Source organism: Anabrus simplex, chromosome 6 (assembly GCF_040414725.1).
Source record: "Anabrus simplex isolate iqAnaSimp1 chromosome 6, ASM4041472v1, whole genome shotgun sequence".
NCBI classification, from domain to species: domain Eukaryota; kingdom Metazoa; phylum Arthropoda; class Insecta; order Orthoptera; family Tettigoniidae; genus Anabrus; species Anabrus simplex.
Window position 1 is genome coordinate 311099572 of NC_090270.1, and position 20060 is coordinate 311119631.

Sequence of the window (20060 nt, forward strand, 5' to 3'; positions counted from 1 at the left end):
CCCGACGGCATTCACTTCGCGAGGCCTAGGGAGTCTTCCATTTTCACGTCCTTCACGGCCCTTGCCTTTCTTTGGCCGATACCTTCATTCTTCAAAGTGACGGCTTTCATTTTTCTCTCTGTATATTTTTCTGGCCTCTGTGGTGTAGTGGTTAGCGTTATTAGCTGCCACCCCCGGAGGTCAGGGTTCGATTCCCGGCTCTGCCACGAAATTTGAAAAGTGGTACGAGGGCTGGAACGGGGTCCACTCAGCCTCGGGAGGTCAACTGAGTAGAGGTGGGTTCAATTCCCACCTCAGCCATCCTCGAAGTGGTTTTCCGTGGTTTCCCACTTCACCTCCAGGCGAATGCCGGGATGGTACCTAACTTAAGGCCACGGCCGCTTCCTTCCCTCATCCTTGCCAATTCCTTCCAATCTTCCCATCCCCCTACAAGGCCCCTGTTCACCATAGCAGGTGAGGCCGCCTGGGCGAGGTACTGGTCATACTCCCCAGTTGTATCCCCGACCGAGAGTCTGAAGCTCCAGGACACTGCCCTTGAGGCGGTAGAGGTGGGATCCCTCGCTGAGTCCGAGGGAAAATCCGAACCTGGAGGGTAAACAGATGATGATGATGATGATATTTTTCTGTGTTGTAAACGATTGTAAACGAGTAAATTACTATAACTGCGACTTCGGTATCTGTTAAGAGTATAGTTCTGTAGTTACTGAAAAATGGAACCGATTCAAGTTAAGCACGAACAGTGGTTCATGGCTAAGGCATGGATTTTCATGAAACTTTGTGGGAATGTCACCTACATAAAAGTAGAGTTATCACGAACATTTCTTTCACATACAATTAATATTTTTTCCAAAATATTTATTTCTAATATTTAATTCCATTTTACTCATGAAACTTAATTAACATGTTAATGTAAATTCGTAATTAGGTAGATAATAATTCTTTTAAAACCAATGCTTATCGATTTTTCTGTACATAATTTTAGTAAGGATATATATCGCACTAAAGTTTATGTAATTTTTACATTCTAAAATTTTGGACTTAAAAATCCCTACTACTTGAAAAAATTCTGCACTTCAAAATTCCATTGGCAAGTTTCTTAATATAGTTGTGATACATATACCATACAATGTTTGTTACATTTGGCAGAATATTAAGGGAGAAATGAAAAATGAAAACCTACAACCTGTTTTCCAGTCATTGACCGCGTCAGGGATGTAATGAATGAATCATATATAGGCTATTATTACGATGGGGTCGCCACTCCCAAAGTGATATATTAATGAATGATAGATGCTACGAAATGAGAATGGAGAGTGTTGCTGGAATGAAAGATGACAGGGAAAACCGGAGTACCCGGAGAAAAACCTGTCCCGCCTCCGCTTTGTCCAGCACAAATCTCACATGGAATGACCGGGATTTGAACCACGGTATCCAGCGGTGAGAGGCCGACGCGCTGCCGTCTGAGCCACGAAGGCTCACCATTAAGGGAGAAATATGGGATTTAAATGTAAAATTTCAATTGGCAAAACGAAGCATTATTGCAGTGATAAATTGTCTGAATTCAGCGGAATAACTTCGCGACGTGAAAAAAGGAACTCAGTCCTTTCAATTTCTCATTAAAAAAAAGTTTCACCAAAATATCGATTTTTATCTCTGCAGTGCCACCTTAACAGTTCATCAGCTTAGCCATTAAACCACGGAGGCAGTGAAATATAACCTATTAAACATAATATTCTTACAATAACGAGTAATAATAATTTCGCGTGGCTATTTCTAGCCGGGTGCAGGCCTTGTAAGGCAGCCCGTCCGTTTAGAGTGGGCGTCTTCTGCCATGTGTAAGTAACTGCATGTTATTGTGGTGGAGGATAGTGTTGTGTGAGTTGCAGGGATGTTGGGGACAGCACAAACACCCAGCCCCGAGCCATTGGAATTAAGCAGTGAAGGTTCAATTCCCCGCCCCGGTCGGGAATGGAACCCGGGACCCTCTGATCCGAAGGCCAGTACGCTGACCATTCAGCCAACGAGTCGGAAACAATAACGAGTAATAACTTTGTTTATATAACTTGAAAGTATATTGCATATTATCTACCTGCTGTAATTAAATTGATATTAAGTTATTCATAGGTTTTACATTTTATTTGAGGAGGCCCGAATTTTTATTTCGGCGGATGGGCCCTATCACATTCGTTACACCCATGCTGTAATAAGTGATATTGTTAAGGCGGACAATGTAGAAAATATTCTGAATTTTTCCTTGTAAGGCAGACCCTCCGATGAGGGTGGGCGGCATCTGCCATGTGTAGGTAACTGCGTGTTATTGTGGTGGAGGATAGTGTTATGTGTGGTGTGTGAGTTGCAGGGATGTTGGGGACACCCAGCCCCCGGGCCACTGGAATTAACCAATGAAGATTAAAATCCCCGACCCGGCCGGGAATCGAACCCGTGACCCTCTGAACCGAAGGCCAGTACGCTGACCGTTCAGCCAACGCGTCGTACAAACTCGAGTCCTCATCCTGAGGTGGTGCAGCTCTTTTTAGGCACACCCCCATTGGAGGTGAGCTGCATGTACCATTTCAACCACATATCAGCCCTCCTGCCGTTCTTAAATTTCTGGCAGTACCGGGAATCGAACCCGAGCCCCCGAGGACGGCAGCTAATAACACTAACCGTTACGCTACGGAGGCGGGCAATTTAAAGATGAAACATAATTACATAATAAGAGTATGATATGTAATGCGCTTAAATGTTGGTAAGCATCAAAATAGCCACATTTCTTTACGTTCTTTACGATTTATTTCAGATATTACACATGTTCAGTTATTTTTAGTCCCCATATCTTTATTTTTGAAAACTTTCTTTTTTCAGAAATGATCAATTATTACAAAAGATATGATAAATAACTGGTGTAAATATCAGACACAAATTCAGAACATTAAAAGCTGCAAGCAGTTTTTTGCCCACTTCTCAAAAAAACTAGTAGTAGTGGACATGTATTATTTAATAACCGATTCAAATGTCCGGCAGTATGACTAAATGGTTAGCGTACTGGCCTTCGGTCACAGAGGTCCCGGGTTTGATTCCCGGCAGGGTAGGGAATTTTAACCTTAATTGGTTAATTTCTCTGGCACGGGGACTGGGTATGTGTGTTGTATTCATCATCATTTCACTCTCATCACGACGCGCAGGTCGCCTACGGGAGTCAAATCAAAAGACTTGCATCTGGCGAGCCGAACATGTCCTCGGACACTCCCGGCACACCATTTCATTACCGATTCAAATGTTAAAGAACCAAACCAAACCAAACCCCATGGCACTACAGCCCTTGAAGGGCCATGGCCTACCAAGCGACCGCTGCTCAGCCCGAAGGCCTGCAGATTACGAGGTGTCGTGGGGTCAGCACGACGAATCCTCTCGGCCGTTATTCTTGGTTTTCTAGACCGGGGCCGCTATCTCACCGTCAGATAGCTCCTCAATTCTAATCACGTAGGCAGAGTGGACCTCGAACCAGCCCTCAGGTCCAGGTAAAAATCCCTGACCTGGCCGGGAATCGAACCCGGGGCCTCCGGGTGAGAGGCAGGCACGCTACCCCTACACCACGGGGCCGGCCAAATGTTAAAGAAACCTATATAAAAAGATTATTTGTATACGTATATCACTGAATGTATTTTCTCCCTTAAATTTGAAGGTCGGAATGGACCTGGTTCACCAGTTTATTGATATTATTGTATTATTTAACATAATCGATTCAGTCGGTAATATCAATTTATCATTCGTCGATTTTGTTACAACTCATTACGATGTATACGTTTAGTGAAGCACACGTGTATCGGACTTTAAAAATAAAAGTCCTCTGACAAGCACCCGAGTCCATGTGTTTCCAACCTGGCGGAAAATGTAATACTGATCCATCACTGTTCTCGACATATAATAGTAGATAAGAACTTACCTCCGTCTCGCGCCATGGTGTTGTATAAGTCCTAGAGGAGCCGAGAAGCACGACGCATGTGTACGAAGTGACTTGATCGCGTTCACGCGATGATGGAAGTTCGTGGGCTTCAGTGGAAAGTCCAGCCGCTTGGAGCGGGGGGGAGGGGAACGGAGTACTCTATCGCCTGCTATCACAAGGTTTCTCCACATTGGAGGGGAGACCTGACTCCGGCAGATTATTAATGAGCCGTCAATCGTTTACAGATACTTTCCAGTATTAATAGTCCGTACTGTTTGATTACTGCGAATAAATCTGAAGAGGGGATGACGAAGATAACAGCAGAGTGGCTCTAACAATCGAACGCTGGCTATCTGAGTTCGTGTTACCGGGCTCGATCCGGAATTTGATGGATTTAAATGTGATGGAATTATTATTTTCTTCTTCTTTATGCCTGAGTAAGGAGCAGTAGCTGCGACTAGGAATTGGACGCAGGACGGGGTGGCGGCAAAAATTCACAGACAAAAAAAACGTACCCGAGTTTGTGGAATATAGCGGGCGGTGTTGGGGCTGGTCGGATGTATACAACTAACTAAAAAATTGTAATATTTTATGCTCCCTGAGCGAATTTCCACAGAGAAGTACAGCTACACAGTTTTTTTTTTGCTAGTTGTTTTACGTCGCACCGACACAGATAGGTCTTACAGCGACGATGGGACAGGAAAGGGCTAGGAGTGGGAAGGAAGCGGCCGTGGCCTTAATTAAGGTACAGCCCCAGCATTTGCCTGGTGTGAAAATGGAAAACCACGGAAAACCATTTTCAGGGCTGCCGACAGTGGGGTTCGAACCTACTATCTCCCGAATACTGGATACTAGCCGCACTTCTGCGACTGCAGCTATCGAGCTCGGTGGTACACAGTTAACCAACTTCTTTCTTTCTTAATCTATTCATCATTCAGGGTAGATTTTTCCCTCAGACTCAGTGAGGGATACCAGCTCTACCACCTCAAGGGCAGTGTCCTGGAGCGTGAGACATTGGGTTGCGGTATACAACCTGGGAGAAGGACCAGTACCTCTCCCGGGCGGCGTCTTCTGCTATGCCGACCAGGGGCCTTATGAGGGGGATGGGAAGATTGGAAGGGATAGACAAGGGAGGAGGGGCCGTGGTCTTAATTTAGGTACCATCCTGGCATTTGCCTGGAGGAGAAGTGGGAAAGCACGGAAAACCTCTTCGAGGATGGGTGAGGTGGGAATCGATCCCCGTCTTGTCAGTTGACCTCTCGAGACTGAGCGGACACCGTTCCAGCCCTCGTACTATTTTTCAAATTTCGTGGCAGAGCCGGGAATCGAACCCGGGCCTCGGGGAGTGGCAGCTCATCATACTAATCACTGTCCGACTCGTTGGCTGAACGGTGAGCGTACTAGCCTTCGGTTCAGAGGGTCCCCGGTTCGATTCCCGGTCGGGTCGAGGATTTTAACCTTAATTGGTTAATTCGTACGGCACGGGGGCTGGGTGTATGTGTTGTCTTCATCATCATTTCATCCTCATCACGACACGCAGGTCGCCTACGGGAGTCAAATAGAAAGATCTGCACTTGGCGAGCCGAACCCGTCCTGGGATATCCCGGCACTAAAAGCCATACGTGACCTAAAACTGCTACAATCAGCGTATCCTCATGAATGCCGGCTGTTATTAGTGAGATTTGATGCTCATAGACCGCTAATCTTCTTCTTTCTTTCTTTCTTTCTTTCTTTCTTTCTTTCTTTCTTTCTTTCTTTCTTTCTTTATTTCTTTCTTTCCTTTTTACTTCATTTCTTTTTTTCTGTCTATATTCGTCCAGGTCCTCTCTGTCCTTGGTTTTTTCGTTGGAAGGTGAATGTTTTTTCTTTATTTTTACAACTGGCTTTACGTCGCACCCACACAGATAGGTTTAATGATGAAGATGGTATAGGAAATGGCTAGGATTGGGAAGGAAGCGACCGTGACCTTAATTGAGGCACAGGCCAAATATTTGCCTTGTGTGAAAATGGGAAACCACGGAAAAACATTTCTAGCGGATTTGACCCCACTGTCTCTCGAATTCAAGCTCACAGCTGCGCGCCCCTAATCACACGGCCAACTCACTCGGTGAAAGGTGAATCTGCTTGATAAGGGAAATACGAACTGGCTACGTTTTTGATCTTCTTGAAGTGGGTCGTATAGTCCTTAAGTTTTGAAGGAAGTAAGGATTTATGCTCGATGTGGATTTGTGAAGTCCCTGTTAGAAACCTGAAATATTATTGAAATCTCCGAGTTCCAAATTGAAGCCTCTCATCGTGGATCCTGAAAAACGTGACTAATTTACTACTACACAGGGCAGTATGATGACATTTATATTCCTTCTGTGTATCGATTTACTATTGAAACCATTCTAGCAGGCAAAGTCATTTTCAAACAGGCCATGAAGGCCCTTGAAGGAGCAGAGCTTAAAAAACTCTTCCTCTATCCGCAACCTCTACGCTAAATGTGTTAGAGTGGTTAATTCAATCCCCAGCTGATTTTTACCCCGAGAATTAAACAGGTACTCAATTTTGGTGTGAAATGCGTTATGTTGTGAATCCAATCGTGCGAGGGAAATATATCCAAGGCCTCTAATTTTTCGAACATCATAATTAAAAGCTGCGTATCGCATTGTTCTCCGATAGCATAACTGGGAGGAAAAGAGGGGTACAAACGCATTATTGGACATCCTAGCAGACGATTTCTTTACTTTCTCCCGTCAACTGCCAGAAAAACTGAGGAGTGGTACTTAATACATGAGAAATCCTCAACCCTGGCCCATTCTAGTTATAAATCGACTACTAGCCATATAGATCGTCGATAGGGCCAGGAATCTTGAGCAGTAATAAGTTAGAATGTGAACGAGTATAACGAATTCTCTTACCCACACCATGATTTCCCTATGCACAGATTTCGAGTGCAATATTTTACAACCCCTTCTGTGTAGGCAACACTCCCTGCGCAGCCGTAGAGCAAGGAAGAGGGTATAGATACTCATTTGTAGCATTCTAACCTCGAGCATGAAATTCCTGGCGCTAATCAGTAGCCACACATCGCACACTCATATACACACACTGAGAACTCCAAGTTGTTGACAATGATGTCCAAAGCACTTAGAGAAAACAACAATAGGAGCGATGACATCTACATGTAGACAGTAGCTGTGAGAGCTGCTAGGATTTCGTTCATTGAACTAGCATGTCTGCTACATACATACATACATACATACATACATACATACATACATACATACATACATACATACATACATACATACATTATCATTATAGACTGTTATGCCTTTCAGCGTTCAGTCTGCAAGCATATGTGAATTTACTAAACGTCGCCACAATCCTCGATTTGCAACTAGTGTTGTGGCCTCATTTAGTTCTATACCTCTTATCTTTAAATCGTTAGAAACAGAGTCTAACCATCGTCGTCTTGGTCTACCTCTACTTCTCTTACCTCCACAACAGAGTCCATTATTGTCCTAGGTAACCTATCCTCCTCCATTCGCCTCATATGAACCCACCACCGAAGCCGGTTTATGCGTACAGCTTCATCCATCGAGTTCATTCGTAAATTAGCCTTTATCTCCTCATTCCGAGTACCCTCCTGCCATTGTTCCCACCTGTTTGTACCAGCAATCATTCTCGCTACTTTCATGTCTGTTACTTCTAACTTATGAATAAGATATCCTGAGTCCACCCAGCTTTCGCTCCCGTAAAGCAAAGTTGGTCTGAAAACAGACCGATGTAAAGATAGTTTCGTCTGGGAGCTGACTTCCTCCTTACAGAATACTGCTGATCGCAACTGCGAGCTCACTGCATTAGCTTTACTACACCTTGATTCAATCTCACTTACTATATTACCATCCTGGGAGAACACACAACCTAAATACTAGAAATTATCGTCCTGTTCTAGCTTTGTATCACCAATCTGACATTCGATTCTGTTGAATTTCTTACCTACTGACATCAATTTAGTCTTCGAGAGGCTAATTTTCATACCATACTCATTGCACCTATTTTCAAGTTCCAAGATATTACACTGCAGGCTTTCGGCACAGTCTGCATGTCTGCTATGCTGGAAAAATTGTTAATTGAAATCCATCTCTATAAGTACTATGTTAGTAAAAGAGAGAATAACAAGCAGCAGTCATACAATCGAAATGATGAGATACTTTAGTAGGAAGGGTTACATTTATAGATCAAATTTGTAGACTAATGCACGGTTGCACCTTCATAAGGGCGTAAGGGTTAAATGTAAAGAAAATATTGGTAATAATAATAAAGCCGAGTGAGTTGGTCTGCTGTTAGAGTCGCTTAGCTGTGAGCTTGCATTCGGGAGATAGTGGATTCGAAACCCACCGTCGACAGCCCTGACGGTGGCTTTTCGAGTTTTCCCAGTTTCACAATAGGCAATTAATTAAGTCCATCGCGGCTCAATTCCCAATCCTAACTCTTTACAACGACAATCACCTTGATCGTTACCAGACTGATTCTTCCATCCAGAAAATTAGATCGGAACAATATTTAATGCCGGGATGAGTGGCCCAGACGGTTGAGGCGCTAGCCTTTGGACCCCAGCGTGGCAGGTTCGATCCTGGCTCAGTCCGGTAGTATTTAAAGGTCCTCAGAGTCGGTAGATTTACTAGCACGTAAAAGAACTCCTGTGGGACTAAATTCCGGCACCTCGGCGTCTCCGATAACCGTAAAAGTAGTTAGTGGACGTAAAACAAATAACAATTATTATTAGACCTATTACAATGTTTTATATCAGATATTGCTGTGAGGTTCGTAAACTATTAAGTTATTGTACTATATTGCAGTTATATTGATGATGTTTTATTTACTTCCCTTCTGGGCAAAATTACGGCAAATTTTAGCTAAACTTATACATACCACTGTAGTTGAAGTCGTGACACATCCTAACAGCGATGAACTGAGAAGATAGTCGCAGTGTTCTGAACAATACAATGGTCGAATATTTATTCAAGTATGAAAACATGTTTAAAATAGACTAGTATTATACTCGTAGCTATGAAAATATAGAAGAAAGGAAACGAAAAGTTTGGATAAGATAATGAGATAAATGTTAATGAACCGTATGCGTTATGATAACATAATATCCGACATTAAAAGCCTAGAACTTTCTTCGAGCAAATTATTTTCCGTTAAAAACTAATAAAGAGCTTGACCTATTTGGCGCTAGAACACGAAACATCCCAGTTTCTACTTGCCAAGTGTGCTAGCTGGATAATTAGTTCGTCAAGAAACTGGACCGCCTCTGTGGTGTAGTGGTTAGCGTGTTTAGCTACCACTCCCGGAGGTCCGGGTTCGATTCCCGGCTCCGCCACGAAATTTGAAAAGTGGTACGAAGGCTGGAACGGGGTCCACTCAGCCTCGGGAGGTCAACTGAGTAGAGCTGGGTTCGATTCCCACCTCAGCCATCCTGGAAGTGGTTTTCCGTGGTTTTCCCACTTCTCCTAGAGGATGGTTGCCCAGTTGTACTTCCTCTTAAAACAATAATCACCACCACCACCACTCCCCACTTCTCCCCCAGGCAAATGCCGGGATGGTACCTAAATTAAGGCCACGGCCGCTTCCTTCCCTCTTCCTTGCCTGTTCCATCCAATCTTCCCATCCCTCCACAAGGCCCCTGTACAGTATAGCAGGTGAGGCCGCCTGGGTGAGGTACTGGTCATTCTCCCCAGTTGTATTTCCCGACCCAAAGTCTGAAACTCCAGGACACTGCCCTTGAGGCGGTAGAGGTAGGATCCCTCGCTGAGACCGAGGGAAAAACCGATCCTGGCGGGTAAACAGATTAAGAAGAAGAAGAAGAAGCTGGATTTTGAACTCGTCTTCAATCAAGAACAAGTCAGTAAAACATCGACGGCCAATAAGCGAGTAAACAACATGAAAGATTTAATAATTGCCATCACGAACTTAGCAATTGTTGTCATCAACGACTGACCACAAATCCTACGAAGTATTGCCTCCCTATCTTCAAGGCGAGGGGCTGCCTGGCCGAGGCGGTAAAGGCATGCTCTGTTCGCCCAGAAGGACGTGGGTTCGAATCCCCGTCATGAAGTCGTAAAATTTAAGAAACGAGATTTCCACTTCCGGAGGTGCATATGGCTCTGAGGTTCACTCAGCCTACACCAAAAATGAGTACCAGGTTAATTCCTGGGGGCAAAAGCGGCCGGGCGTAGAGTTAACCACTCTACCTCATCACGTGCCGCGGATAACAATGGTGGAAGCCTTTACCTTCCACTCCTCCAAGGGACTTCATGGCTTGTACGGAGGTGTCTTTGTCGTTGTCTTTTATCTTCAAGGCGAATATAGTGCCGTTTCACTGACATGGTTAATACAGTCTGCGAAATGAAAGGACGTATGACTTTTTGTGCCGGGAGTGTCCGAGGACATTTTCGGCTCGCCAGGTGCAGGTCTTTTGATTTGACACCCATAGGTGACCTGCGCGTCGTGATGAGGATGAAATGATGATGATGGCACATGCATCCAGCCACCGTGCCAGCGAAATTAACCAATGATGTTTAAAATTCCCGACCCTGTCTGTAATCTAACCCGGGGCCCCTGTGACCAAAAATCCAGCACGCTATCCATTTGTCCATGGAGCCGAACAATATGGTCTGTCTCATTTTCATAGTGGCAGTCCAGTAACTAACTCGCTACCGGTGAATCCCAATTTATGCTAAAATTCCCTTTATTACTGTATAACTTAATTGGAGGGTTCAGAGTTAAAATGAATCAAGTCCATGTTTCTTCAATTTTGCACTAACACCGCGACGGTGCAGCATAAATATCGTATTTTTCTGTGCAATAGTGAACCAAGTACATAGTTCAAATTTTATCGATAAGATGACAGTTCTTGTTGAAATTGGAATCATTTGAGTATTTTTCAGAGAGTGATTCACCTCCATTTTTCCTCTGGTGTGAGGAAGAAGCCTCATTTCAAAGTAGTTTTGATACCTGAGCAGCAAGCCATTCAAATTTCAAATTTCAGCATCCAAGAGGAAATTGTCGCAGAGGGACTTCCAGTGAACGGGTTGAAAATACGCTGTTTCGTATTTCGACAAAGTTTATCCTTTAGTACCAGTTTCAAGGAAACACTATGCGATGTTGACACTTGCTTTCGATAAATAAATTTGAAAAATAAATTAGTAGGAATAAGTCCACAGTCTTTGCAAAATGTGTAACAATATTATCTCTAAAAACTAGTTCCAGAGAGCTGTATGAAGGAAAAATGGTATGATATCTCTTCTCTAGTTCATTTCACCTCCTAGTATTTCTGAACGTTCGAGCAACTGGTGCTTCCCTGTACGGCGAGGGTGAAGAAAGTATTCCATGATGAAAATCCAATTTCAACCCGGTCAGGCAGGGAATGAATGAAACCTCCATCTAGTGGCGAGGATAGGAACTGTGCTGGCTGCTGAAGGAGGTCGCATTCCTATGGGGTTATAATTAGTGACTGACAGACGAAAAGGTATTGAAGAGTGTTGCTGGAATAAATGATGACAGAGAAAACTGGAACACCCGCTTCGTGCAGCACAAATCTCACATGGAGTGGCCGGGATTTGAGCCAAGAAATCCAGCGGTGTGAGGCCGGCGCCTGCCGCTTGAGCCACGGATGCTCCCTTATTGAATTATATTTTATTAAAATGTAATATTTGTTTTGTCGGAGTTGACATTTAGTAAGATAAAATATCAGTTTTATTATATCATGATTACGACATATGTTTGTTTAAGTTGAACAATTTCACAATGTAGAAAGATTAAGAGTTAAAGATATCCAAGTCCAGCAGAGACTCGAATTTCTACAATGATACAATAACTGATATTGGCCTACCGGTATCTTCTTTTTCTACCGCTTTTCCCACTTCTGTGAAGTCGCGGTTGCGAACTTACTTGCATGTGTGGATTTGGCCCTGTTTTATGGCCAGATGCTCTCCCTGACGCCAACCCTATGTGGAGGGATGTAATCACTATTACGTGTCCCTGTGGTGGTTGATCGTGTGGTATGTTGTCTGAGTGTAAAGAGGAAAGTGTTGGGACAAACACAAACACCCAGTTCCCGAGACAGAAGAATTAATCAAACGCTTTTAAAATCCCCGACCCGGCCGGCGATCGAGCCCGGGACCTTCTGTACCAAAGGACTCAATGCTAACCATTCAGCAAGGAGTCAGACAATAATTGATGTATATTATACGAATATGTCAAATGAAATAATAATCTTAACTTTACTGAAGCAGCAAGAACAGTAAGAAGTCAATTGTTAATTAACTACAGCTAATCAACTTTGAGAGCTCCTACGATTTAGTTCATTGCTCAAGCATGTCAGCTATGTTGGAAAAAATGTTATTAGAAATTAATGTCTATAAACACTTTGTAACTTAACAAAGTCCGACTCGCTGGTTAAATGGTCAGCGTACTGGCCTTCGGTTCAGAGTGTCCCGGGTTCGATTCACGGCCCGGTTTTTAATCTTCATTGATTAATTCCAATGGCCCGGGGGCTGGGTGTTAGTGCTATCTCCAACATCCCTGAAACTCACACACCACACATAATACTATCCTCAGCCACAATAACACTCAGTTACCTACATATGGCAGACGCCGCCCATCCTCATCGGAGGGTCTGCCTTACAAGGTCTACACTCGGCTAGAAATAGCCACACGAAATTATTATTATTAGTTAACAAAAGGAATCACAGACACCAGAACCTACAAACAACAGACGTACAATCGAAATAATGAGATACTTTGGCAAGAAGGGCTATTTATTTTTAGGGTTCAATATGTTGACACTTTTCACTTTAACTATGAACCCTCCAATTATGCAATGAAAAGTAGGTGGATATAACCTGTCCGTCGCACGGCTGCGAGGAATCGTGCGTAGACTACATCTTTGTGACAGAAATGAAGAAGATACAATTAGATGAAACAACAGGCGCAGTAGAAATGCTGAGCTGTACGTGGACGCCTGTAATTTCTTGCCCTATTGGCCCGCTTTGGCATGTTCTGCTGCAGACTTCATTGGCTTGATTGATTCCTCAGATTTCTCTGTATCTTCTGCAAGTATTTACGCTAGTTTGAAATCCATTTTAACCTAAGTTAGACATTTCTCAAATTCAGCACAATTTTCAATTTTTCAACTGATCTGGTCACGGAATTACGGCCGTTGCGGTGACCAACTGGAGCTAGTAAGTTGGATTTCTATGACACAAAAGTAATGATACGACTTGTAAGAGTCGAGAGCTGTACTTATTTTACTACATCGCGTTAAACTCGATTTCAAATAAAAGGTGGACAGCCCTGCCCCCACACCCTCCTCCCAAAAAAAACTCGCTATTATTATTATCGATTATTGAAACTAATTTGAAGGAATATTTCATCCTTTACCTTTTAATCCCTACATTAACCATTCCTACATCCTTTAAAGTTTCGAAGTCATGAACTCGGACTTACTATACATACCCGTGTGACGCTCCAAATACTGCGTGGAGTAAATAACAGAAACGAAACGAAAAATGCATTCTACGTCAAAATCTCGTACCTTTCTTCGACAGCAAATAAACTCTTGAAACCAAGCCCTGAATAATCTTGGCCTACCAAGCGACCGTTCCTAAGCCCGAAGGCCTGAAGATTACGAGGTGTAGTGCGATCAGCACGACGAATCCTCTCGGAAGTTAGGGCTTCCTAGACCGGGGCCGCTATATGACCGTCAGATAGCTCCTCAGTTGTAATTACGTAGGCTGAGTGGTCCTCGAATAAGCCTTCAAAACCAGGTAAAAATCCCTGACCTGGACGTTAATCGAACTAGGGGCCTCCTAATAAGAGGGAAACGCGCTACTCCATCTCCATACACCCGGTAAATAAATGCTTGAAGAAAAATTAATTTTTCCCTTATCTCGAAGTTAGTGATTCCAAATCGATACTGTTGGACTCAGAAGCACTGAAACAAATTAGGCTTTATTGTACAGCTCCTCCTATATCTCCCCAGTTTTGTACAGCTGGACTGAAAGTCCACAATTCCCAACACTTTTATGCATCCGAAATTAATATAAGTTTCTACGAAATATTAATTTCCTTACAGATACCAGCGTCATGTTGAGATGAAAAAACATAAGGTCCCCATGCCGATATTCTCTACAATACGATCTAATGAGATATAAATTTTATGGATTAGGAATTACTGCTGACTAGTTAGTGATTCCAAATCGATACTGTTGGACTCAGAAGCACTGAAACAAATTAGGCTTTATTGTACAGCTCCTCCTATATCTCCCAATTATCGATACAAAAAAATGTATTTAGCATGATTATATCGCTATTATAAAAACAACTACAATCTTCTTTGAAAAATTACTAACAATCTAGGATGTTGCCATTGATGCATTCACGGCCCGTACTTATAGACGTGATATAGGTGGAGGACTTCGACAATTTGTTCTGTGGTGTCCTCCGCAAACACAATATAAAAACAGTGTTTGGCACCGTCACTAAACTTGCTCACAGTCTGGGTAAAACCAAGGGAAAATTGTTCCCACTTTTACATCCTGGGGTATACGAAATTCCCTGTACTTGTGGTAAGGTATATATTGGCCAAACATGCTGATACATTTGTACTGGTATCAAGGAACATGAACAGAATATTCGTTTCATCAAGCCAGACAAATAAGCCATAGCTGAGCATGCTCTATCCTCGAGTCATAATGTCATGTTCCAGATGCTCGAGCTCTTACTCACACTAGACACTACAGGTCCAGGGTTATACGGGAAGCTGTGGAAATACGTAGAAATCCTAACAATAAAAACAGGGACACCGGCTATCAATTAAGTAATACCTGGTTGCCACCCATTAACGATCTACGTAGGTAGTTCCCTTCCCTGTCCCTTCACTATTGTTATTTCGTTTCGGTGTTTTCCAAATTCGAACGTTCCTCATCGCCGGATGTTTTATTCCAGACTTGTGTCATTGTCATGAGCGTACGCCTGTTATGTTATGTAAGCCTCTGAGGCCGATTCTGATGGTTCCGTCAGCTTCCGCTTCGAACGCTAGCGCTGTACCGCGTCCGAGGAGCCATCTGGTGACGAATGAACGTACCATTTCCACTTCTATTGGATAACGTCTAAATTCAAAGCTCATTGTTTTAGAAGCCTTTCTCGAAGACAGTCGAGAGAATTTCGCCTTATTTCCTTGACACGGCATAAGCCCAAAAGCCTACATCATGTCAACAATGTAGGATTATTAGTGTAATTGTGACAGAATTCGAAGGAAGCGACATAAGTACCTTGACAGCACGGAACTTAAAAACGGGAGCTGTAAGTCTCATGAAGGAAAAGAAGTAACACACTTTATACAACGAAATCTAACTTGAAAATGTGTGAGAACCAATAAGTCAGAAAGATTTGGAGAAGTTTACTTACAAAGTATTAAATCCCTAGATTCATAATCGAGAGTTGCAGACCTAATATGCCATTTTCTAATAAGAAAGATAAAAATTCTGCTCAACAAATCCCGACAATTTACGGACTATGCAGTATCGATAACAGTGAGCCTCACAAAAACTATGCTCATGGCTTCGGCATAAACTAGAAAATATTTTAAAGGAAGTTATGACTTCCTTTGACAGATGAAATATATCGATGGGTATCATTAATGAAGAGCTTGTGTTTCTGGAATTGCTCTCCTCAGCGTTCTAAGAACCCATAACACACAACATTGGTGCACTCTGAAGACAGTCGCTATACTCGAGAGTGAGTGAATGCCTATGATGGTTACGATGCTACAGAGGAGTGTATACAATATTTTTGGCAATGAATTTAAACAACAATAAAGTTTCCAGTGGGAAACTATAATCCATTTTATCAGATGAGAATATCAACTGACAAAAAAATGATAGTGTACAGGCTTCCCGATCTTCAAAAATCCAGCATTTTTCCCCGCTGTGGCAGCGATCTCGTCAGTTGGATTGCCACATTCTTCCAAGGCACTGCCTAATACACTGTTGGGACACAACTGCAAGCCTCCTTTGTAAAACGGTGGAAAGATATGGCAACCCAACTATGGTCCGCTACCACCCTGGGGTGAAACACTTGATATTTAAGATTGAGAAGCCTCTGCGCTATCACATTTTTAATTTATTGTACGCACAAATCCACATTTAGATTAGATTAGATTAGATTGTTATTGTTGTTTCTGTTTGAGTCATCAGCCTATAGACTGGTTTGATGCAACTCTCATGCCACCCTATCATGTACTAAACTTTTCATTTCTACATAACTACTTCATCCTACATCTGCTCTAAGCTGCTTCTCATATTTATGCTAAGTCTACCCCTTCGGTTCTTAGCGCCTGCACTTCCCTCAAAACCCAACTGAACAAGTCCTACCTCTTCCTTGCGTCGAATTCGGCCAAATCTGTATCCTCTCACCAATTCTATTCAGTATCTCTTCATTTGCGATTTGATATTTCCATCTCACCTCCAGCATTCTTTTGTAAAAACCCCATTTCAAAATCTTCTACTTTCCGAGCTAGCTATCGCCCATGTTTCATTTCCAAACGAAAATCTTCAGAAACATATTTCTTATTCCTATATCAATGTTCGAAGTGAGCAAATTTATTTTCTTAAGAAAGGCCTTCCTTTCTTGTGCCAGTCTGCATTTTATGTCCCCCTTATTTTTGCCATCATTAATTATTTTATTATCCAAGTAAAATTATTTATCTACCTCAATTAAGATTTCATTTCCTGCATCACCTGACTTTGTTGGACTGCAGTCTATTAATTTTGTTTTGAACTGATTTATCCCCTGTACTCCTTCCCCCAAGACTCTGTCCATACTATTTAGCAATTTCTCCAGATCTGCTGCAGATTCAGATAAAACAACAATATCATGGGCAAACCTCAGGGTTTTGACTTCCTCTCCTTCGACTGTGATTTCCTTTCCAAATTCCTCTTTGGTTTCCTTTACCGCCGTTCTATATAAACACTGAAAAGGTGGGGGAGGGGGGAGGCTGGAATGCAGGCTTGCCTCATTCCTTTCTGGATTTCTGTTTCTTCTCCAAAGGCTCTCTTCTTATCACTGCATATTAATGTTTATACACATAGTAGATAATTCTTTTTTCTCTGTATCTGAACCCAGTCTCCTTCAAAATCGCAAATAATTCGGTCTGTTAAATTACATTAAATCAGATTTACTACATTAGACTAGGCAATATTATGATTACTTGTAAATTTTATGACTATTAACATGAATGGTGTTGTAAATGCGATAAACGTACTATAAGATGCAATACATTAAAATAAATAATGGTCTGCCATATAGTCAATGGCGTGAAGATATGAACGATGCCTACAAATGTGTCTGCCGTACGATCCATACAAGGAAGTTCTTAGAACAATAGTCTCTATTGACACAGGCACAGAGAGAAACACTTGTGCATGACCTGCGATCTTGTTTACCAAGTGGATTCCTGTGTAATTGTCATGATCGTATCATCACTTCACTATTCAACGAAACTCTTTAAATACAAAGTTGTTCATGCTGCAAGAAAAGTACAAGGTCTGTTCAGTAAAGGCAGTTGCATGCAGGTGGATACAATCGCTATTTAGCCTCACACAGTAGTAAGCACTAGAAATATTGTAGTTCCACAAAACAGATAATCAACTACAGGAATTTAATGTACAAAAATCATTCGTTTATGATATTGCAATGCTGTACTACTGGGACAAATATGGTTTCCAGGCATTGAGCGGAGTATCTTCATGATCGGTGCTCGAGGAGCCCTGTCCATATAAGTGATGGTTCTCCAGCCCCGTACATTCTACTTGTAAGTGTCCTGCATGCAGTGGTGCTGAATAGGATGCCTAATCGCTGGTTTACAAAGGAGCGCTATTACGTGCTATATTTCGGATGTGAAACAGAAAGCAGTCATTTTACTACACATATTGCATAACAGGATACATTTGGAAATCGCCAAATATGCAGAAATTAAAGTATAATAAGTCGTTAATTTATAAACGTGCAGAAATTCAACTCCTCCAAAAAGGTCGCTTGCATGTGGTATGTGGCTTGAACAATCCATTAGGTCGTAATTGCAACTCTGTTCAGTAAAATACGTCTACAGACCGCAGACAGTCATTTGAAAACTCTTACGCATATCGTCTGCGACCTTCGGCTGCATTTCGACCAGATGCTCCGTAGATTAAAATTATGCCTGTGTATTCGTCATTGCTGAAAACACCAGCCATTGTCGATATGTTGACAGCAACTGTAGTGTTGCTGTACCAAATGGGCGCATTAGACGGGTCGCGCTGAACAACATGCAGCGAGCGGCTGTCCGGTTATCTCTTCATATTCTGACGTCACCTACCTGCAGGCAGTAGTACCCCTGTGAAAATCAGTTGTAAGACATCCCATTCATCATTAGTGCGTGCGGGTCACTTACAAGTAGAAAATACGGAGCTGGCTGACCGCTTGGTATATTCTATATCTCATAGAAAGTTTCAGCTATAATATAGACCCTAATTCTTTTAGTACAGATACTTGAAAATATCATATTAGTATCTTCAGAGACACGTATAACATACTGTTTAGTGTCCTGTTCGGAATTATTCATTCAACTGTTGTGTAAATACATTTATATATCAATGAATTAAATAGTGGTTTTCTCAGCCCTAGCTGCCGGATTCAATCACGGCTCACTCCAGTGGACTTAAAGATGCTCAAATACGCCAGCCTCTTGTCTGTAAATTTACCCGTTCGTGAAAGAAATCCACACAACATTAAAATAGCTAGCGGAACTTAATTGTTATCTTCTTCGTGAAGATCACGCAGTTTTACAGAGAAGAAACACGAATTTGATATTCTTCAGATTATGAAGTTGACATCAGTGATTAGTACTATATGAAAGCCCGAGGTTCGATTCCCGGCCAGGTCGGGGATTTTTACCTGGACCTGAGGGCTGGTTCGAGGTCCACTCAGTCTACGTGATTAGAATTGAGGAGCTATCTGACGGTGAGATAACGGCCCCGGTCTCGAAAGCCAAGAATAACGGTCGAGAAAATTCGTCGTGCTGACCACAGTGCACCTCGTAATCTGCAGGCCTTCGGGCTGAGCAGCAGTCACCTGGTAGGACAAGGCCCTTCAAGGGCTGTAGTGCCATGGGGTTTGTTTTTTATTTTCTTGAATTATTTTTCCAGGTACGGTATTTTTACTTTTTCTATTCGACCAATATGTGCTTTCAAAAACTTTGGAGCGTTCTTGATGTTAAATTTGGTTTCTTCTATAGAGATTTTCAAACATATATTGTTGGCTATTTCTTCCAAGAGATTGATTTGTATTGTTGCATCTGTCGGACTCTCTAAAAGTGTAGAAAAATCGTCTGCAAATGACAGGCAATAAATTTCAACACTTTTGTTTGTTCTCTGCGAAGTTATATGCGAAATTTTATATTGTTAAATTACAGGTATATTATTATTATTATTATTATTATTATTATTATTATTATTATTATTATTATTATTATTCTGAAATCGAAGCATATAAGTGGGATGAGAGGTAGTGGGAGATTTGGAAATTCTGCATACAACCTGTTCGGGCGCAATGATGCCCACATGCAGTCATTAACACTTGAACAGTGGATGCAGTGATGACCCATGGAGACCGATAATTCAGAGATAATTGACTCAAATTACAGTGTTTTACGTCATGCAAATGGGATCGGCCGGGTGGCCTTCAATTGCGAGCTAAACAAAGAAAGCCGGACACTAGACAACTGCAAACACATACACACTCCATAAAAGCTGACGGGGAATCAGCGATTTGGAATTATTCCCAGATGAAACTTGATAAATTTTAATTTCTCAAAGTCATACGTGCCGCATTAACTTGCATGACTGCAGTTCGTGTAGCTTTATAAAGTGATGTACTTGTTTGTTTCAACAAGGACAGTACAACACCGTTTGTAGGTTACTGTGTATAACGGTTGCCTGCGAGATAATACGAGACTTGCCTCAAGGCAGTGTCTTGGAGCGCGAGACATTTCGATAAGTGGGAAGGAGGACTAGTACCT

The 20060-nt window shown here is 42.3% G+C and overlaps 1 protein-coding gene across 4 annotated transcripts in view; it reads right to left on the minus strand.

Annotated features, from left to right (window-relative positions):
• LOC136876519 (aquaporin AQPAe.a) overlaps positions 1 to 20060 on the minus strand; it is a 539002-nt gene that overhangs the window by 201772 nt on the left and 317170 nt on the right. Inside the window, exon 1 of one of the 4 annotated variants that reach the window (XM_067150536.2) lies at positions 3947 to 4094. The exons of the other annotated variants lie outside the window; for them this stretch is intronic. Coding sequence (XP_067006637.2) covers positions 3947 to 3962 — 16 coding nt within the window. The 5' untranslated portion in view covers positions 3963 to 4094. Of the gene's footprint in view, positions 1 to 3946; positions 4095 to 20060 lie in introns of those variants that run through there. 4 annotated transcript variants of the gene reach the window in all.